Below are 20,782 nucleotides of genomic sequence, written 5' to 3'. Positions count from 1 at the left end.
TTTCTCTGAGCTTTTGCTGCTTTTCTCTTCCTCACCTCCTGTTTCTATATCCTGTTTCCTGCCATTTGCAGCGGGGGGAGGGTCTTCCTGCAGTCCACTCATTCTCAGGAAACAGAGAGGTGACTAGTCTATTTATCTCCTCTGTTCACCTCTACCCTCTAACTGATGTTTCTGTCAAAGTTTGGGCAAATTTACCTCTGACTGAGTCACCTGTGGCGGTTGATTTTCCTCTGAATTGTGGATACGTTGTTAATGATGCACAGTATTTATTTTTTAATGTACGTATCCAAGAAAATCTAAGGCAGATTCCTTTGTTGTCGTGTTTTTAATACACTCAGTTAAAAGTAAATTTGCACCACCCAGGTTTAAGTCTCTTTCCCTCTCTTCATCTGGTGTAACCGTTGATGTTATATTGACACTAAAGTTGTTGTTCTCAGGTAAAATGCTCTCTGGGGAGGAGGATGGGTTGGAGGACGACGCTGAGAGAACAGAGGTCACCACTGGTGCCTTCACAGGTGAGATACAACCACCAGGAGGCAGAATGTGAAGTATTATGCAACAGTGGCAGTCTTACCGGCTATATTTCATTTTTAAAACTAATTGATAAAGCCCCATGCTGCAGTGAAAAATAAGCTTTGTGTGCGTCTTTCTTGCAGCATCGGTCGTTGGTGCAGAAGGCTCCACGGCGGCCCAGGTTGACATCATCACCGAGCAGCCGCGCTCCTCCCAGCACACCCTGCAGCCTGGCGACTCTGTGGACCTCAGTGCCTCTTCAGAGCAGGGCGGCGGCGGGGGTGGAACATCTGCATCCGATACGCCTGAGTCACCCAACGACAACGAGGAGGAAATGTTGAGTCGGAGCTCCAGCGGCGGGGCCAACATTACTCCAGAGACGGCTGACTACACCACACCAGAGAATGCCACACCGGAGGGAGGACCCTTAGGAGAAGGCGGGACTCTGCTAAGCACTAATGACCGCTCACTTCCACCCAGCGACTCCTCGCAGACCACCACAGAGGGACCAGATTCAGCTGTCACCCCTTCAGATGTAGCAGAACTGGTCAGTGTGACTGAATGGGCATGCAAGTGAGATTTAATTTAGTTGGTGAATACAGCTTAAACACACAGTGCTTCACTTCTGTGCATATATGTGTGAAATCCAGAGGACAGCCTGCTTCCCTGGACACTAAAAGACTTAATTACCATGAAGTGCTAAAATTAACTATGAACATTAATGTCCCTAATGGCAGAGTTTCCACTTTAAGAATGATGCTACACTTCATGGAGTTAGGATTTGTAGAATGGACAAAATATTAAGCACTGCATAAGGTGGTTTTAAATGTTTTAGCCCTTTACCTACAAGTTGCATATACGTGAATCTAATTTAAATAATTTCCCAAATCATAGTATAATGCTTTCAGTTGATGACTTTATTATTGGTAATATTAAAATGACTCCACTAACACAGATAAAACATGGCCTAACAAGAACATTTATAGCCACATTAACACATTTTTATTTAGTCTTGCACCTAACCTTGCCAATATCAGTCCTGTTGAGCCAGGAGAGGTATTTCCTCTCTGATAGCCAAGATGGATCAAAGCCTGTCTTTCTGTGTTTGTCGAAGGGTGCAGCTGTATCAACAGGAGAGGTGCTAGTGCTCTGGCTAGGACTAACGTTAGCTTCCTTCCCATTAATAGCAGAACTGCTTGCATCCTCGCCACTGTTGCCCAGATTCAGGTTGGGCGGCGCATCTAATTTTTTTACGTTATTGCACGAAACATAACAACACCTGTATGTGTGGATGGGCAAAACCTCGCCCTCTATAAAGCATAGTGAGGACTCCCTAAATGACAGCAAAATGCAGTAAAGACACTTCCACTGAGCTGAAATGAAAGAGTGCACCTAAATTGTTTCAGAAAAGCACTGACCAGAGGGCCCCACAGAGGTAAATCATTGATTTTCGAATAGATGGATATTTGGCTTATTTGGCAGGGGTTACAATTATAGTGGAAAAACTGTCTTCTCTGTTTGGGAACTTGTTGGTAGTTATGTTTAGTACATTTGATAAGCAGTAATGGAGCACAACATGCAAACCACTTGTATGGTAATGTATGGTGTATGCAGAATTTTATAATAATAAATGCTCCTTGGAGTACATAGGTGAGATGTGACATCACAGATTTGGTTCAGTTGTTTAGGTTTTGCTGCTCCCCTTCAGAGACATTTTGGTGTGAGTTTGTCCACTCTAACAATTCTACCTCTATGGCCTTCCCCCCTCCACCTTACCCTTCTCCCCGCTTCGTCGCAGTCGCGCACTCCATTGCCGCGGGCGATTGAACCATCCCCTCCCTCGCCAACTTCCACCGAGGGTCCCGATGCCACAGACAGCGACTCTTCTGTCTACACTGCTTCCTCTTCGTCCTCTTCTTTCTCTTTCTCCTCCTCTTCCTCCTTCTATGCCACCTCTTCCTCTAGCACTAGTGACAAGGTCAGCCAATTGGACACTTTGAACCGAGTGGGAGGGGCTTGCTTGTCTGGAAACTTTTGGCTTCCTCCATTCTTTCCCCTTTCGTTCGCTTGTTCGTCACAACCCATGCACAGAACTTACCCTGCTTATTGCTTCCTTTCCCTTCTTGTTGTCATTGACAATATATTAATCCCTGTCTCCTCCTCCTCCTCCTCCTCCTCCTCCTCCTCCTCTTCCTCGTTTCCAGTGATTTCCTCTCAAAAATGAGATGCTTTTGAAAGACCTTTGTAAAAGCAAGCAACCCCAACATCCCATGCTGATGGCTTGCATTGAAGAGTTCAAAGTTGAAGCATGAAGGCCATCTGTTCCTTTAACCGTTCACCCTCAGATTTGATTCCCTTTACCTTTCAGAGAGACTGTGACAGGCTTTTGTTCCTGCGGAAGCCAAACCTGGGAAAACAATTATTTAAAATTCTCGGATTGAGAGTTCTTTATACATCTTCCCAGTTAGTTCTCTGTAAAATGTCATGTGTGTTCCCCATGTAGTCGAAATACTAATACTAGTTTGGATCAAAAGCTTGGTCTTCCTCTGGATTGTGACAACCACAATTGCAGAGTTCTCAAGCCTGTGCTTTTTTTTGTCTGTGTGTAGTTGATTTGCTGTAAATTAAGTGACTCAAGCATGACCCAGCAGAGTTTAATAAAGGGAATGTTTGACTTGCAGTTTTAGTTGTTTGTTATGCTGTGTCTCAGTGTGTCCTCAATCCAGCAAATCTAACTCAAAAATGAATGAGTCAGAACTACTTCGGTATCCTTTGCATGTGGGTGCATTGCAGATGTGTTGCATTAAATGTTTCTGTAATCTAACTTTAGTTTCTTACTGACAATGTTTGCTCTGTGTTTCTGTGCATAAGGTGCTGGATGGCAGTGAGAGCCAGTACTCTGGGATGCAGATCGGGACGTTACAGGACGAAGAAGACGAAGGAGCAGCACCTGCCTCCCAAGAAGAACCTCCAGAACCCTTCCTGCAGTCAGCGCTGGGTATGCTTGTGTACACAAATATGCACACACATAAACATGGGTTGTCAGTGGGAACAGGTTCCTTTTCATTGATATGAAGCTTTAATCATGCTTTTTGTTTCTATGTGCAGCTCTGAGCAAGCCTCATCTGTTCGAAGGCCGAGGTCACAACCGGCAGGGTTCAGACAGCAGCGTGGACCGCTTCATACCAAAGGACGAACCCGCTGAACCCGAACCTGACAACAAGGTAATCCACGCACCAACATCCATGCCAATTTTTTGTACCTGAAGGTAAAGAAGGCAAAATTATTGTGTATCTGTCCTTAACTTAAAATGCCTGCTTCTCAGCCATCTCGGATAAAGGGTCCGATCGGGCATTATACAGACCAAGGGGCCGAGCCGCTGGTGCACTGTGTACGGCTTCTTGCTGCTTCCTTCTTGCTGACAGGACAAAAAAATGGTAAGTGTTATCAGAACTTCTTAAAATATGCCATAGGTGTGTTTAAAGATGTCATCCTATTTTCCTACAAATAGACTGATATAAGTCCAAATAAGTACCAGTGACATTAGCCTTGTTTTTTAAAAGGTGCTCAAGTTGGAGCATCTGTGAACTGCAGCACTATGAACTTTTACTTTTAGGTTTATCTGGCTTCCTTTTTTGTTTCATTTGCATATAAATCTTTGCTGTGCTATGTTTTTCCAGGTCTGACCCCTGATAAGGAGGTGCGAGTGAGCGTGAAGGCTCTGGCACTCAGCTGTGTCGGGGCGGCAGCAGCACTGCATCCTGAAGCCTTCTTTAATTCCCTCTACCTGGAGCCGCTGGACGGCATTCCAGTAGAAGGTAGGGGCATAAAAATTTTAAGACAATCCTATTTAGATGATGCTTGATGCCTTAAGAGGTTCCTTTTGACAAAAGGCCTATATTGGGGATTAATGGACAAACCTAATATTGTGGGTTGGGAGAGAGTTACTGCCCCAAGCGAAGGAGTTCAAGTATCTCGGGCACTTGTTCACAAGTGAGGGTAAGATGGAGCGTGGGATGGATATGTGGTTTGGTGTGGTGTCAACAGTGATGTGGGCACTATGCTGGACCGTCGTGGTGAGCAGATGAAAATGGATGGATGGAATATTGTGACAGTCATCACTCAGATCCTCAAGTCTAAGGGCTTTTATTATTAATTTACTAGAACATCATCATACTATTTTCACATGGAAAAGAATTCACATATTTAGGGGCCTTGCACACCCACACAGGTGTTTCCACTTATTTAGGCTTGTTAGGCCTCTGCTCAGGTGGGTGGAGCTATGCGGGCAGACATTTTGATTTGTCACAGTAGGAAAAGCACAGGTGTAAGTAATGAAATCCATTATGGCTGAATTCCATTTAGTTGCTTTCGTTTCAGGTTGCTGATGGTGTGCATGCTGGCTCTGAACTTGTACAGCTGAGAGCTATGATATTGAGAATTTGTCATGATATGATTATATGGATGCACAATAAGCAATATTACTGGAGTTTGAAGCCTGAGGAATGAGTGTAGCTGGGGCAAGAGTTTTGGATTGCCTCACTGAATCTCCAGGATGAGCAAAATGACTTTTGGTGAGATGTTGCAGGTAAAATTGGCTTTTGTTCACTGAAGCTCATTGTTAATGTGGATATCTTTATTGAAACAGCAGATGTTTTTGTTGGTCTGTGGCCTTTTGCATTCACTTATCTTAGTGAATATAATTTCCGCTGTTTTATTGAGCACAATGGGGCTTTTACACAGCAGACATTTTGACTTGTCATTGTAGGAAAAGCAAAGGCATCACTAATAACGTTAACTGTCTTCCAGTTTGCAATGACAGTGTGATGGTGAGCCAGCATGCACCATGACAGGACCCTAAAACTAAAGCAACTAAATGAAATTCAGCCATAACTGATATTATTATTCACACTCCACCGTCTTCAGCTCTGCCTTTGACCCTGCTCTCTTTCTCTGTCCCCTTGCAGAGCAGCAGTATATCAGTGACATCCTGGGCTTCATTGACCATGGGGACCCCCAGATCAGAGGAGCCACTGCCATCCTCTGTGCAGCCATCATACAAGCTGCACTCACCAAAACACGTTACAACATTCACACCTGGCTGGCCAGTGTGCAGAGTGCAACAGGTGTGTGTGTGTGTGGTGTGTTTCTCTTGGTGCTGACATTTTGAAAGTTTGGATAGTATTTAAAACCCCCCTCCACAGTTTTACTTCCTGTTTAATAGTTAACATTCTGTTGTTTTTTTTTTTAAACAGAACTGGGAGTGTGTTTAATGGTCAGATGTAACATTAATCCATAACTATAGCAAAAAGATGGCATCTACAAAAGTTTGGAAAACATCAATATGGCATTTACTTTGGTTAATTTGCTGTTAACAGAGCACAAGTGAGACAACACTTGGCACAACATGGCGACTTTCATCTCTCCTTCACTTGCTCTCCTCTTCACCATCTCCTGCTGCAGCTGTTGGTTGTGTAGTGATGAGGTGCTCTTTGGCTGGTGTGCAGCTCTGTGGTGCAGCAGCAGCCAGAGTCCCTCAAAGGAAGGATAGATTTGTTGCCAAGGTCTGCTGTTTGAAATGGAGCTATGGGATGTTTAGGAGGGGCATCGTCTACTAGCATAGGCCGCTTTCACCTCAGCGCACAGCACCGATACTGCCCCGATCAACAGTAGTGTTGCTCTTTTTATTTTTTCTAATGGCACTGAAAATTGTGTGCTTTCCAGTGTCTGGACCTGTTAGAGGCCGATGCTGGTGGGCAGTACAAACTTTAAACACATCCCGGAACTGCATTTCAGACAGTGGACTTCTCTATCCATCCTGCGGTGCCCTGTGGCCAAGAAGAGAGCAAGTGAGAGACATTTGGTGTGTTGTGCTATTTTAGCCGGGGGTATTTGGTGTTATTCGCGGTGTTGATTGACACCATTCACTTCACACTGGCAACAAATGCCATTATTACAATAAACAACACACTAAACTAAGATGGAGGGCAGCTACACGGATGTTACTAAGGTTATGGTGCCACAATTCGGGTAAAATACAAGATAAGTAGACAAGCTAGCTTACTATGATGTTTACGGTGTTCAGACGGTACACCTGCCTGAGGACAACATATGACTTAGAGATTCTACTATGGTCATACATCATCATCCTGTTTTAGCAACAACCTTCTATTTTTAACTTTGAGCACAAAATTAAGTTATTGGACAAAAAAAATCTGAACAGTTTAACAAAACAACATGGTCATGACTAAGAAAAATATGAAATATCATAATGGTTCTCTCTCACCTGTCTGGTCCAGGTAACCCCCTGTCCCTGGTGGACTTGGTGCCTTTGCTCCAAAAAACTCTGAAAGATGAATCATCTGTCACCTGTAAGATGGCTTGCTCTGCAGTGAGGGTAAGGCACTTCTGTGCAAGTGTGTCAGTAATTGGTGCTCTGCGTGCAAGTTTGTGTCTGACTTCTTTTATGCGTGTTTCAGCACTGCCTCATGACTGTGTGTAGCAGTACGTTGAGTGAGCTCGGCCTGCAGTTGTTGATAAACCTTCTCGCTTTGAGGGACTCCTCCTATTGGCTTGTTCGCACTGAGCTCTTGGAGACCCTGGCTGAGATGGACTTCCGGTAAGAGCAGTTGTCGGTTTTTGTATTACTGGAGCTACCTGCTCAAGCTGTTAGGGGTGGACTGTACTTTCAACATCACTATTCTTCATATTCTCAATGTCTGTTAGATAGCATGTCTAATCATGTCACTCAACTGCCTTTTAAAGATATTTCCTCTTTCCTCTTTAAGGTTAGTACATTTCCTCGAGAGGAAAACGGAGACTTTGCACAAAGGGGATCATCACTACACTGGGGTAAGTTCTCCGTTCTACCTTTCTTGTAGTCTTGCTTTGAAAATTCAAATCTTCAAATGTTTTTAAGACACAGACATTCAGTGTGTCCTGTTCAACTTGAGTTTAGTGCTACAACTATTACTTTGATATTGGATTAATCTGTTTTACTCTGCTTTATCAGTTGTTGATCAAATAAAGAGGGGAAAAAAAACTACATTTTATATTAGTATTTTATTTGAAAAAACAACAACAACTTATTCCTCATCTTCTCGACAGTGCTCTTTCAAACAACTTCCAAATAAAAATCCACCAAATGTATGCTACATCAAGACTAAGTACAGAAAAGGCCTCTTCAATAAGAAATGAATTTGGGAAAAATGGGAAATGTGACAAGCATATATTTGGTCAGACATTGCTTAAGTTTCTGTGGTGAAGAAATGAAGGATTCACTTGAGACTGTCTCTCACTGATGCTGTGAAATTTTCCAAAAACTCCATAACATCACGTTACACTCCAGTGTCTCTCTGACCTAATTTCAACAAATTAGTGTTCACTCACAGAAATACTCACAGAAATACCTTCTGTCTTGTTTTTTCTGTTTTGTGATGATCAGTGTAGCCAGGCCCTTTTGATAAAGCTATTTGTTAGCTTTATGAAGTGTTAGCTTCAAAATATTTGGGGGCTCAGCTGAGGGATGCCTGGCTACACTGGATCAAATTCTTACTCCAAAGACAAAGGAGATGGCATCATTTCTTGTAATGCAATACGAGCTACACAAGATGTGGAATTGGCTGACTTACTGCTCCACTAAGTCTTTGCCTCCACCTTAGGAGACACTGCCCAGTGCACCATGCATCATAGCATAGACCCAACTAATCGATTATGAAATTCAATGGCAACTATTTTTATTATCTTTTTTTAATCGACCCTGCTTGAGTTGCTGAGACTGTGGTCCCTAATTAGTCCACATTTCTCTCTATCTAGCGGCTGCAGCTGCAGGACAGAGTCCTGAACGATGTGGTCATCTGTTTGTTGGGAGATGATGACCCCAGAGTCCGGCATGTAGCAGCCTCTGCTGTCAGCAGGTATACTATCTCTTCTTTACTGCTGACAAGCGCACTTTTTGTATTATTTTCCCCCCTAGGTGTCTTCTTCCTAATGTCTCCTCTAATCCTTCCCACATGTCTCTGCGGCTTTCTCTCTACCAGGCTGGTTCCCAGGTTGTTCTATGACTGTGACCAAGGTCAAGTGGACCCAGTAGTGGCAATCGCCCGAGACCAGAGTTCAGTCTATTTGCAGTTGCTGATGCATGAGACACAACCCCCCTCCCAGTTCACAGTTAGTACAATCACAAGGTATGTGCACTCGTCTCACAGGCTCTCAGTGCCATCCTATTCCTAAAAATGATTCTCAAGATCATTGTCATGTGTTCCTTTTTATGGTACATACAGTTTGTTGTGTCGTTCACTCTACAAGAGCTTTGAAATTGAGTGGTTTAATTACAAAGCTCATGAAAAAAAATCAGAGCACAACCTGAGAAACTCTGCTCTTCCCTTTTCTATGTCTTCCAGGACATACAGAGGCTACAACTTGTCCAACAATGTGTCTGATGTCACAATCGAGAACAATTTGTCCAGAGTCGTTACTGCTGTCTCCCATGCTTTCACCTCCTCTACCTCCAGAGCCCTGACGGTGAGCTTTTAAGACATGCATAACATTTTACCTTTTTTGCCTGCTCTATGAAAAGCTTGACGATGTTTTTAAATACCATCCGTTTGTCTTATTTCTCTGCAGTTCGGCTGCTGTGAGGCCTTGTGCCTCCTGGCTTCAAATTTTCCCGTGTGCAATTGGAGCACAGGCTGGCACTGTGGCTATGTTAGCTCCAGTAGCAGCTTTTCTTCCCGCTCTAGTCTCAACCGCAGCAGGGGCAGGGCCCTCAGGTTTGTGCACTCTCTCTTGTTGATTAATATTTTCCTGTGCATTTAATGCCATCCTATTTGTATTATCTTCCACACAACTTCTTGCCAGCCAACGTGCTCCTCTTTCTCCACACACACCTGATCATCTTATGTCCTTGTCCCTCTGTTCTGTAGTGTGTCACAGCCCAGCAGTGCTCCAGCCTCTTCAACCACCTCCTCGTCTGCACCAGAGACTGAGCGGAGGACTCTGACAGTGGGAATGGCTAACATGGTCCTTTCCTTACTCTCCTCCGCCTGGTTTCCACTGGATCTCTCTTCACACCAGGATGCACTTTTGCTCTCTGGCAATTTGATCGCTGGTGGGTAATGTGCATACAAAGATTCATGAGACCATGCTGTTCATGGAGCTTGAAATTATACTACATTGCAAACATACCACTATTCACTCAAACTTTGAGGCAAAAGCAATAACTTGTTATTGATAACTGTTATCATTAACTGTCTCTTGATCGTGTTCCCAGCTGTGGCTCCTAAATGCATGCGCAACCCGTGGGCTGGAGAGGAGGAAGGCAGCAGTGGTAGCACCAACACCAGTGGAGGCCCAAATAAGATGGAGGAACCCTGGGCAGGGCTGTCAGAGCGCTCCCTAGTGGCCATGGTGGAGCAAGTCTTTTCTCACCTACTAAAGATCCTCAACATCTGTGCCCATGTGCTAGAGGACACACCACCTGGACCGGCAGTTAAGGTAACTGTTCATAGACTCTGTGTTTGGTCATCATTTGTAGTGCGAAGTACACACTACGTGAGAATCAGGCGGATTTTTTTGTGCCTGATTCCCCCTCCTGACAATCATCAGCAAAGCCCGGATTTTTTTTTGATGCTTTTAAAGATCATCTTGCCAGATTTTCCTGTGGTGCGAGTCATCTAAAGAGTGTTTTCTATATCCCCTGATCTGCTAGGAAATCCATCTTTGCCACAACAATTTTAAATTTTCAATTTGAAATTCTGTGTGAGTGGAACTCAAGAATCGCCAGTGGCCCGTGGGTTTCAGAGGGTTTTAATGCAATATCAATTGGGTTTCAACTCAGAATTTACTCTGTGGTATCCTTGACTTTATCCAAATTTTTCTTTGTTGATTTCCTGTAAAAAAGTGGTGCAAAACCTTCTTCCTGCCTGTCCTCTCCCATGTTTGTTTACTCTAAAGTCACAAGATTCACAGTTTGGGAGTCAGGACTCTGGTTGTTCGTGAATGGAATCTGTTAGTGTGTTGTATGTTGTTTTGGGCAAATCCTTACTCTCCACACACTTTAGAACAATTATCTATTTATCATGACATGTCATTATGTGTGGGGTCTTTAACATTTTCAACATTGGTTTAAAATTTGAAAAAACGTTTAGCGTGGGCCAGGCTTAAGTCACATTTCACTGGCATCTGCTTATGACTACAAGTTGTATCCACAGGAAGGTCATTGTATTGAGTTCACTTCTTGTTTTAGGCTACCCTCCCCTCCCTGAGCAACACCCCCTCCCTCAGTCCCATTCGGAGAAAAGGCAAGGAGAAGGATACCACTGAGCCCAGTGCTGCACCTATGAGCCCAAAGAAAAGCAATGAGGTCAACACAGGTAAATGCACACCTAGCCGTGCACAAGCACAGGTTCATATAATCTCTCCGAGGTGTCTGTGAATACTTAAAAGTTTGATTTTGTGCTTTTTGTGAGCAGCCAGGCCAGCAGAGAGCACTGGGTCAACAACCGTTAACAAATCTACCACCCTTGGCAACTTCTACCACCTGCCACCCTACCTCAAGCTCTACGATGTCCTCAAAGCTACACATGCCAACTACAAGGTCAGGACATGCATCTATTTTACCCCACTTTTTATCAAAATACAAACAAGTTTTAGTATCTTAAGTGGTGTTAATTGTGTGTGTTGCATCCTAGGTGACGCTGGACCTCCACAGCAACCAGGAGAAGTTTGGAAGTTTCCTGCGTTCCACTCTTGATGTTCTGTCACAGCTCCTGGAGCTGGCCACACTACATGACATCAGCAAGGTAAAGATATGACATCACCTCTGTGAGCCGGAAAGAGGAGGTTCTGAATGATTTTTATTTCATTAAAAGTAATTTAGTTTGTTTCATTAATATAAGCCAATGTATCAATCAGTTGAATAAACTGATGAACTATATTCTCTGTCAGTGTGTGGAGGAAATCTTGGGCTACCTCAAATCCTGCTTCTCCAGAGAACCAACCATGGCTACTGTGTGTGTACAACAGGTCAGTAATCTGTGTTTGTCTGTCATTGTAGAGCAAGCTGTCTGTATTGTTGGGTGTATTTTGTGTGGCAGTCTTTATGGTTCCAACACTGAGCAGTGTGCTGCAACCGGTGCGACTCCACACAGAGTGAGGCTGGTTCCTGCCGACAGGGCCTGTAAAGGCATTGGTTTCCCTGTGCGATGGTTCCATACATCTTAATACACACACAGTCATATATTAGCCTAATGTCATCTTGCCTGTGCCTTTTTAGATGCAGCAAATTTCGTAACTGTTAGCAAAGTATGATGAAGAAGGATTATATGATAGTCTGCATTGCATAACAGTCAATCTAGTTTGCACTGAATTAATTCAGAAATTGGAGGAATTTCTTTCCTAAAAGAAAAAACAAAACAGATAGATCACTGTTAGTAAGCGCAGCCAGCAAATCTGACTGATCTCGGAGACAACAAAGATGTGTCCCTTTGGTATTTACTCCTGCAGGGACATCAGCCCTTGCAAAGAAAAATGTCCTATGCAAGACCAAAGTCAGTAAATCTCAGGGGAACAAATAAACAATAAGATAAATTTAAGGATGGAAAAATCTAATCCAACACCATAAACATGAGGTCGCCTGGAATGGGGAATATCCTGTAAGACACCCCCGCGACTTAATTATGATTAGGTGCAAAGAAAAGATACTGACTTGGTTGATACTAAATATTTTCTAATCAAAGGTCCAGATACACCTAATCTACATCAAAGGACTAGTGGCGACGGAGGCTCATCTTGGCTCATGTTGCCTGTGTCTTGGCCAAAAAGTTGCACTTGATCAGACCATAAAGACAACAGCCGACAGCCAAACAAGCACGTAGGTTCTGCGCCTGCATGAGAGGAAATAACTCCGTACCAGCAGGTGGTGATAGTCTGTATTTGTCATTCAAAAATTGAAACCGGAAGTCTGACAGGACGGTCAGATGTTGAAAGAACAACTGATATTTGCTGTGTGCTAGCAAACAATGATACAAACAAATACGAACTGTTTCTGCTAAAGAGCTCAGTGGCTAAAATCATAATCTTAACTAATTTAAGAAGTTTGTGTCAAGCTCACCCTGACAAAACACTGACAAGGTGGCCGACTACTGCCAACGGTGCCGGATACTAAGCAAAAACTAGGTCAGCAGACATTCACTGGCAGCCCATCATTAACTGATGGCCGACGGTCAGCTTGGTGTTTCAGGGCCCACTTGAGAATAGCAGATTTAATCCAGTTAGAAGAAATGTGCCTTAATGAAATAAATCCTTTTTAAAATGTGTAAGCCAGTTTATTTACACAAGTCTATTTGAAAATGCAACTCATCTAAACACATGTGGACTCCAAACTATTGCTTGTTTTATTTATTAACTGAAGACCTGTCTTTCTTTAGCTGCTGAAGACCCTGTTTGGCACCAACCTGGCCTCTCAATATGAGGGTTACCTGAGTGGACCAAGCCGTTCCCAGGGCAAGGCTCTCCGTCTTGGCTCGTCCAGCCTGAGACCGGGCCTTTACCACTACTGCTTCATGGCACCGTACACTCACTTCACCCAGGCTCTCGCTGATGCCAGTCTCCGGAACATGGTGCAGGCTGAACAGGAGCAGGACACCTCTGGGTGGGTTATAGCAACATACAGATGAGGCACAGGAGGAGAAAATGACATGCTTTCAGATAAATAAACATAAGAACATTTAAGAAACTGCCTTCTCTGTCCTCTTTTTAGATGGTTTGATGTAATGCAAAAGGCTTCGAACCAGCTGAGGTCCAATATTGCAAATGCAACACGGCACAGAGGAGACAAGGTAAACTGTTGTGCTGTTTTTTGAGTTGCGATTGTGAATAGATATTCATAAAGTATAATTTTCATTGCTCATTAGCTTGAGCAAGGTGCTGCCCCTTTAAAAGTTGTGGCCTCCCCTTTTGTTTTTTCCAGAACGCAATCCACAACCACATTCGTCTGTTTGAGCCGCTGGTGATCAAAGCTTTGAAGCAGTACACTACCAGCACCTCTGTGGCCCTGCAGAGACAAGTACTGGACCTGCTCGCCCAACTTGTGCAGCTCAGAGTCAACTACTGCTTGCTGGACTCAGATCAGGTTAAACATAAACAAAAAAACACACACATTGCGTGAGTTCATCTTCAGTCTGTTGAATTAAGCTCACTCAGGAAGATGTATTCTATGTTTTAGGTGTTCATAGGCTTTGTCCTGAAGCAGTTTGAGTACATTGAGGTTGGACAGTTCAGGTGAGTTATTTTTTTTTTCTTCTCATCCATGAGTCATGCATTTTCACAAACCCATGTGTCTCCCAGGCGTTTTTTTATGTGTGGTTACAGTAGTGATAAAACCTTTCTCCCACTGAACTGTAGATTAGCCCATCTATTCAGTGCCGTCCTGTGAACTAAAATAATACCTGTTCTTACACAGAGATTCGGAGGCCATCATTCCCAACATCTTTTTCTTCTTGGTGCTGCTGTCTTATGAGCGTTACCACTCCAAGCAGATAATCAGCATCCCCAAGATCATCCAGCTGTGTGATGGCATCATGGCGAGCGGCAGGAAAGCTGTCACACACGGTGAGAGGGAACACATGCAACACACAACCATTTTCTCTACTTTTAAACACATTCACTGAAGTTTACTCTCGCTTACATTCCTAAACTTTACTTCACACTAACGCATTACTTCAAAAGCACATTCTTACCGTAGCTGTAGTCTAAGTAATTAAATTTTCCCTCCACAGCCATCCCAGCCTTGCAGCCAATTGTCCATGACCTGTTTGTGTTGAGGGGCTCAAACAAAGCAGATGCAGGCAAAGAGTTAGATACCCAGAAAGAAGTGGTGGTGTCCATGCTGCTCAGACTTGTGCAATACCATCAGGTACGGTCGCAAATGGATACAAACAGACCCAAAATGTTAATGTGAAAACATTCCAGTCAGTCTTTTCTCTGCCTGATGATCTCTGTTCCGTGGTGTGTTGCAGGTGTTGGAGATGTTCATTCTTGTACTGCAGCAGTGTCACAAAGAGAATGAGGACAAGTGGAAGAGATTGTCCAGACAGATCGCTGACGTCATACTTCCAATGATTGCTAAGCAGCAGGTAGGAAAATGCATACGTGCGTGTGTGTGTGTGTGTGTGTGTGTGTGTATATGTTGGTGCACAGTGACAAATATAAGACATTTAGGCTACAACATATGTAATGAAAAACCCTTATATTGTCATCAGTAAACATATTTGTATGTTGATCCTCACAGATGCACCTAGACTCTCCAGAGGCGTTGGGAGTGTTGAACACTCTCTTTGAGACTGTGGCGCCCTCCTCTCTCCGACCTGTAGACATGCTGCTCAAGAGTATGTTTACCACCCCGGCCACCATGGTGAGACATCTCATTAGTTAGTACGCACAAAAACCTGGACAGACTTTTAACTTGCCTGTCGAATGTACCTTAACACACCTTGCAAAATATAGATTTTTAATTGACTTAAATTCAAACCTCTGCTCCTCCCAGGCATCAGTAGCTACAGTCCAGCTGTGGGTGTCTGGCATCCTGGCGGTGCTCAGGGTACTCGTCTCCCAGTCCACTGAGGACATTGTCCTGTCGCGGGTCCATGAGCTGTCCCTCACCCCACATCTCCTCTCCTGCCATACAATCCGTCGCCTGCATCAGCAGAGCCCATCCCCAAGTGACCCTCCCCCTGCTGACACTCTAGGTAACCAGGAACCTAATGGTGAGGCCCAAAAAGCCCTGCCTGAGGAAACCTTTGCCAGGTTAGTGAGCGTGTTTGCTATCTGTAGTTATAGGATATTTTTGATGTAAGGACTGAGGAATATTTTTACTCAGTCTGATCATTTTTGCAACCATTACTTTGCTTCCATATGTCTTTCCTTTTTTCCTTCTCACTTTCATTGACATCTGTCCCTGTAATCCCTCCTTCCAGGTTCCTGCTGCAGCTGGTAGGAGTGTTGCTGGATGACATTTCCTCCAGACAGGTTAAAGTGGACATTACAGAGCAGCAACACACCTTTTACTGCCAGCAGCTGGGCACACTGCTCATGTGCCTCATACATGTCTTCAAAAGTGGTGAGCTTGTTGAAATTTAATTGTCATTTTTGTTGAGAGTCCGGCTAAAACAGTAGATGTTAAGCTTTACAATGAAATGCATGATGCTCTTAGGAAGTGATGCACTTAAAATATAAGGACACTGACAGTCCTTTCCCTCTTTGCTTTCCTTCTCCTTCCAGGAATGTTTCGCAGGATCACAGCTGCAGCTAGCCGTCTCCTGAAGGGCGAGGGTGGAGGTGGACAGACAGGCACTGAGGCTGGCCTGTTTTACCCCTTGGAAGGCCTGAACAGCATGGTGCAGTGTCTGATCACCACCCACCCCTCCCTGGTGTTGCTGTGGTGCCAGGTCCTCCTCATCATCGACTACACCAACTACTCTTGGTGGGCTGAGGTGCACCAGACACCCAAGTAAGAACGGATGTTGTAGGTTACTCATGGATGTCTGATGTATGTGTTTAAACCTTAATCGTTCATGCGTGTCATATCATAAAAAAACACAATGAGGTATCCTGAATTGTAAGACTACAAGGCATCAAAAAATGAATTTGTAGTGCAACATATTGTCCAAAATGAATCCCTGTTTGAGCATGAGCACGGCACAGAATCTTGTGACAACCTACCCTGTCTCCATCCTTCTCTCAGGAGACATAGCCTCTCTTGCACAAAGCTGTTGAGCCCTCACTCCTCTGGGGAAGGAGAAGAGGACAAGCCTGAGACTCGGTTAGCCATGGTCAACCGAGAGATCGTACGCAGGGGGGCCCTCATCCTTTTCTGTGACTATGTGGTGAGACTCATATCAATAGTGTTAACATATTTTGTAGTAAGTCACAAATAGATGATGATCGTAAAAATATTTTGATTACACACAACTTTAAGTTAACGTGTTCATTTTGATTTTTCTCTTGGAATAATAGTGTCAGAACCTTCATGACTCAGAGCATCTGACCTGGCTGATAGTCAACCATGTGCGTGACCTCATCAGCCTGTCCCATGAGCCTCCAGTGCAGGATTTCATCAGCGCTGTGCACCGCAACTCAGCTGCCAGTGGTCTCTTTATCCAGGCCATCCAGTCCCGCTGTGACAACCTCAGCACTGTAAGATCACACCCTTTTTAACTCCTGCGCATCCTTCATAAGCCAAGTCATTGTATTCATAAAGCACATTTAAAAACGACCAGGCAACATTCTTTTTTGGTTTTTCAGTTTATCATCACAGGAGTAATTTTAACTTTTCCTTCTTTCATCCACTTGCCTTCTTTTTCACCTCTCTTTCTCTTTGCTCTTATTCTGTCACCCCTTTTCTACCTTTACTAATTGAGTCCTCCTTTCCTCTTGCAGCCTACCATGTTGAAGAAGACACTGCAGTGTTTGGAAGGCATCCACCTGAGTCAGTCCGGCTCCCTGCTGATGCTGTATGTGGACAAGCTGCTCAGTACACCCTTCAGGGTTCTGGCCCGCATGGTCGACACACTGGCGTGTCGCAGGGTAGAGATGCTACTGGCTGAGACACTACAGGTACAGCTTGTGTGTGGGCTTGTAACTTGTTGTCACAGGGGAGTTTGCTTGTCAGCTGAATGTGTGCCAAATTTTATTTTAGTGTCATGGTTCCATAGAAGTACCCAACCTATATAAGACTCATGAATATATTGATAGAAATAGATTTCTCACTTAGGGTAAAAAGTTTTTGATCTTAAAATTTCTCTGAAGTTGATCATGTGTTATTCTGACCCTCCGTCCTGCAGAACAGTATAGCTCAGCTGCCTGTGGAGGAACTGGACAGGATACAGGAATACCTTCAGACCAGTGGCCTGGCTCAGAGGTAACTCTTTTGTATTGCAATTTGAGGTTTGTAGTTTTAGCAATCTGTTGCATATTAATTTATATTTGTATTGTAAAAAGCAGAAGAAACAACAAAAAACAGAAATAAAACACACCTTTCAACAAAGCAAAAAATATGCCCAAGTCAAGCTAAACTTAAACAGAACATCTATCTGGAAAAATGCATTATATTCTCCCTGCATTTCTTTTTCTCAGGCATCAGAGGTTCTACTCCCTGCTGGACAGGTTCAGAGCCACTGTTGCGGACACCAGCAGCCCCACACCTCCTGTGACATCACACCCCTTGGATGGGGATCCACCACCAGCCCCTGAGCTCGTCATTGCAGATAAGGTGAGAGATTAGAGAATCAGTGTCTAAGTCTGTATTTGATGTTTTTACTGTCTGTCTTGATCCTGCAAAGTAAAGAAACCCAGAATAGGAGGTATTAATGTTTTTTGCACATGATTTAATTTTGTTTTTAGGAGTGGTACGTGGCTCTGGTGAAGTCTCAGTGTTGTCTTCGTGGAGATGTTTCGCTGCTGGAGACAACAGAACTCCTCACCAAACTTCCTCCCACTGATCTCTTTAACACCATGAGCTGCAAGGTGACAGACTGCAGTGCCCAGATATCAGACTTCAGGGATAAATATTCTTGACCATACTGATTATTTTAATAATTGAGTATATTGCATCTGAACCTGCCTTTTTTTCCCTTCCAGGACTTCAACCTAAGCCTGCTGTGTCCATGCCTAAGTATGGGGATGCAGCGGTTAGCACGGGGTCAGGGGTCACTCTTGTTGGAGACAGCCTTGCAGGTGACCCTAGAACGGCTTGCGGGAGTCACCGGCTCCCTCCCTTCCCCACACCAGTCCTTCCTGCCACCCGCCCAGCCACCGCCATATTGGAAGCAACTAGCTGACGTGTATGGTGAGTGGGAGGGAGAGATTGGTGTATGAAAATATAAAAGTCAGAGCTCCGTAATATCTCATACTAGATCAGTCATTTCTAAGTCTGCTAAATTTTGACCGCTTGTACAACTTGAAGTTAAGTTGAACTGACTTAATTGACCATGACTTCTTCTGTAAAGCATTGATGTTGCATTTTGTATTAGGAGTAGAAGAAATGCTGGTTTGATACCTAAATCTAAGGGGAAAAATGCTGAAGAAAAATATTCTTCTCTGTCTGCTGTCTGTTTTCAGATGAGCCAGGTTTCTACTCCAGGGTTCTGTCGCTCTGCAGAGCTCTGTCCCAGTACCTGCTGAATGTGAGCCAGCTGCCTTCCTCACTACATATTCCCTCTGACAAGGAGCACCTCATCACCACTTTCACTTGTACTGCAACTGAGGTAAAAGACCACTTATTAAACATTTTGTTTAGTCACTTGTTTGTTTTTGATTAATTTAATCACATTTAAGATCTTTGTTTCTCCTGTTTGGTGAGATTTCCAGGCTTCAGTCTCAATCATAAAAACAGTGGTAACAGTAGTTTAATGTTCTGTCTAATGTATCTGGGACCCCGTAATTTCATCCCTATTTGTTATAGACTATTAAATTCTTGTGTCAGATGTGGTTACTCTCTCCTCCACCCTTGTATGTCTCTCTCTGTCCAGGTGGTGGTGTGGCGTCTCCTCCAGAACAAGTTGCCCCTGAGTGTGGACCTGCAATGGGCTCTGTCCTGTCTGTGTCTGGCCCTGCAGCAGCCCTGCGTCTGGAACAAGCTCTCCACCCAAGAGTACACCACACACACCTGCTCCCTTATCTACTGCCTACGCCTCATCATTGTTGCAGGTGAGAAGGCTGCTGGGACTCGTTTGTGCATTCCCTTTTAAATTTTAGTACGGTCACATGTCATGACTGCCTTAAGACCCAACATGTTTTCATGCCATTTCAATACTGGTTAAATGTTTGGTCTTGCCCCCCTCCAGTGGCTGTGAGTCCTGGTGACCAGCTTCTGCATCCAGAGAAGAAAAAGACAAAGGCAGAAAGAGACGCTGAAGGAGATGAAGTGGACTCGCCGCATGCTGACCGTGAGCTCATATGTAGTGATTCAGTAAAGCTAACGGGCTCAGTCGTTTCCTCTGAGTTGGATCCCGGAGGGTATTTGCCATCATGTATCCCTTAAAGCTTTCACCTGTGTGTTGCAGACATGTGCGAGTGGCAAGCATGTGAGATCATGGCAGAGCTTGTGGAAGGCCTGCAGAGCATCCTTGCCCTGGGTCACCATAGAAACAGTGCATTCCCTGCTTTCCTCACACCAACCTTGCGCAACATTGTCATCAGTCTGTCCCGACTGCCTCTGGTCAACAGCTACACCCGAGTACCTCCACTGGTCAGTGTGCGAAAGATATTATGACTTTAGTATTTGTATACGTGAATGTATTAGTCCATTAAACATCTCTGTGTTTAGGTTTGGAAACTGGGCTGGTCCCCTCAGCCAGGAGGAGAGTACGGCACAACGCTGCCCGAGATCCCTGTGGACTTCCTGCAGGAAAAGGATGTCTTCAGAGAGTTCCTCTATCGCATCAACACACTGGGTATTGAAACACATACATATGGAATGATTCAGTAGAGTAAACTCTTGAATGCATGTCATGTGACTGGTTTTGTTGCTGTATGTTTAGGCTGGAGCAGCAGGACTCAGTTTGAGGAGACCTGGGCCACACTGTTGGGGGTGCTGGTCACCCAACCCATCACTATGGACCAGGAGGAGGAGACACAGCAGGAGGTATAGTATACCTGTAACATAACTCACACAGATGCTTACTTTAATTAGAAACATGCAAGCGTTCACAGTGCAACACATAGTCTGGTTGTCATGATACATTGGAATAAATTGTGGGATATAATTCTTCAGCCTATAGTTCCCTTTCTTCATCCTTCCCACCTTCGTCAATGTTTTGTTTATCCTTTTGTCTCCAGGAGGACTTGGAGCGTACCCAGTTGAATGTGTTAGCAGTGCAGGCCATCACCAGCCTGGTGCTGAGTGCCATGACCCTGCCCACTGCTGGCAACCCTGCAGTCAGCTGTCTGGAACAGCAGCCCCGCAACAAGAGCCTCAAAGCCCTGGAAACACGGTAGCTGCACATCCGTCTTCTATTTACACCGTAGTAGTGCCCAGAATAAATATGCAAAGATTTCTAAAGTTTGTGTGTGTGTTCTCCCAGGTTTGGAAGGAAACTTGCAGTGATCAGGGGCGAGGTGGAGAGAGAGATTCAGGCTCTTGTGTCGAAGAGAGACAATGTCCACACACACCACCCGTACCACGCCTGGGACCCTGTACCCTCGTTGTCGGCAGCCTCAGCTGGTAATTCATCGTCTCTCACTAGACCCACAGCTGCTGGACCTCCTCCTA

The 20,782-nt window shown here is 44.4% G+C and overlaps 1 protein-coding gene and 1 non-coding gene across 6 annotated transcripts in view; both read left to right on the top strand.

The window, feature by feature from the left end:
- Nucleotides 1-20,782, top strand: part of htt (huntingtin) — a 40,101-nt gene that overhangs the window by 7,588 nt on the left and 11,731 nt on the right. For 3 of the 5 annotated variants that reach the window (XM_050044874.1, XM_050044872.1, XM_050044871.1), the window contains exons 10-56: nucleotides 72-119; nucleotides 438-515; nucleotides 657-1,060; nucleotides 3,385-3,511; nucleotides 3,622-3,737; nucleotides 3,839-3,950; nucleotides 4,194-4,331; nucleotides 5,481-5,639; nucleotides 6,813-6,910; nucleotides 6,993-7,132; nucleotides 7,302-7,365; nucleotides 8,329-8,429; nucleotides 8,553-8,699; nucleotides 8,916-9,036; nucleotides 9,139-9,284; nucleotides 9,438-9,622; nucleotides 9,785-10,008; nucleotides 10,760-10,886; nucleotides 10,986-11,110; nucleotides 11,205-11,315; nucleotides 11,461-11,538; nucleotides 12,942-13,165; nucleotides 13,274-13,352; nucleotides 13,484-13,645; nucleotides 13,739-13,794; nucleotides 13,976-14,124; nucleotides 14,292-14,428; nucleotides 14,532-14,648; nucleotides 14,804-14,926; nucleotides 15,059-15,318; nucleotides 15,489-15,631; nucleotides 15,793-16,021; nucleotides 16,256-16,397; nucleotides 16,528-16,707; nucleotides 16,951-17,127; nucleotides 17,355-17,431; nucleotides 17,647-17,782; nucleotides 17,914-18,036; nucleotides 18,151-18,358; nucleotides 18,631-18,776; nucleotides 19,041-19,218; nucleotides 19,356-19,457; nucleotides 19,575-19,759; nucleotides 19,838-19,964; nucleotides 20,052-20,155; nucleotides 20,350-20,504; nucleotides 20,595-20,734. In XM_050044874.1, the coding sequence (XP_049900831.1) occupies nucleotides 72-119; nucleotides 438-515; nucleotides 657-1,060; nucleotides 3,385-3,511; nucleotides 3,622-3,737; nucleotides 3,839-3,950; nucleotides 4,194-4,331; nucleotides 5,481-5,639; nucleotides 6,813-6,910; nucleotides 6,993-7,132; nucleotides 7,302-7,365; nucleotides 8,329-8,429; nucleotides 8,553-8,699; nucleotides 8,916-9,036; nucleotides 9,139-9,284; nucleotides 9,438-9,622; nucleotides 9,785-10,008; nucleotides 10,760-10,886; nucleotides 10,986-11,110; nucleotides 11,205-11,315; nucleotides 11,461-11,538; nucleotides 12,942-13,165; nucleotides 13,274-13,352; nucleotides 13,484-13,645; nucleotides 13,739-13,794; nucleotides 13,976-14,124; nucleotides 14,292-14,428; nucleotides 14,532-14,648; nucleotides 14,804-14,926; nucleotides 15,059-15,318; nucleotides 15,489-15,631; nucleotides 15,793-16,021; nucleotides 16,256-16,397; nucleotides 16,528-16,707; nucleotides 16,951-17,127; nucleotides 17,355-17,431; nucleotides 17,647-17,782; nucleotides 17,914-18,036; nucleotides 18,151-18,358; nucleotides 18,631-18,776; nucleotides 19,041-19,218; nucleotides 19,356-19,457; nucleotides 19,575-19,759; nucleotides 19,838-19,964; nucleotides 20,052-20,155; nucleotides 20,350-20,504; nucleotides 20,595-20,734 (6,708 nt within the window). The remainder of the gene's footprint in view (nucleotides 1-71; nucleotides 120-437; nucleotides 516-656; nucleotides 1,061-3,384; nucleotides 3,512-3,621; nucleotides 3,738-3,838; nucleotides 3,951-4,193; nucleotides 4,332-5,480; nucleotides 5,640-6,812; nucleotides 6,911-6,992; nucleotides 7,133-7,301; nucleotides 7,366-8,328; nucleotides 8,430-8,552; nucleotides 8,700-8,915; nucleotides 9,037-9,138; nucleotides 9,285-9,437; nucleotides 9,623-9,784; nucleotides 10,009-10,759; nucleotides 10,887-10,985; nucleotides 11,111-11,204; nucleotides 11,316-11,460; nucleotides 11,539-12,941; nucleotides 13,166-13,273; nucleotides 13,353-13,483; nucleotides 13,646-13,738; nucleotides 13,795-13,975; nucleotides 14,125-14,291; nucleotides 14,429-14,531; nucleotides 14,649-14,803; nucleotides 14,927-15,058; nucleotides 15,319-15,488; nucleotides 15,632-15,792; nucleotides 16,022-16,255; nucleotides 16,398-16,527; nucleotides 16,708-16,950; nucleotides 17,128-17,354; nucleotides 17,432-17,646; nucleotides 17,783-17,913; nucleotides 18,037-18,150; nucleotides 18,359-18,630; nucleotides 18,777-19,040; nucleotides 19,219-19,355; nucleotides 19,458-19,574; nucleotides 19,760-19,837; nucleotides 19,965-20,051; nucleotides 20,156-20,349; nucleotides 20,505-20,594; nucleotides 20,735-20,782) is intronic. The other 2 variants (XM_050044875.1, XM_050044873.1) reach the window with 1 other exon arrangement.
- On the top strand, nucleotides 11,603-11,732 carry LOC126391092 (small Cajal body-specific RNA 14). Its single transcript, XR_007570037.1, has one exon. It is a non-coding gene; the product is annotated as a small Cajal body-specific RNA 14 (non-coding RNA).

This window comes from Epinephelus moara, chromosome 5 (genome assembly GCF_006386435.1).
Source record: "Epinephelus moara isolate mb chromosome 5, YSFRI_EMoa_1.0, whole genome shotgun sequence".
Lineage (NCBI taxonomy): Eukaryota > Metazoa > Chordata > Actinopteri > Perciformes > Serranidae > Epinephelus > Epinephelus moara.
Note: the sequence above shows the minus strand (reverse complement) of the source record. Positions and strands in the feature narration are given on the sequence as shown.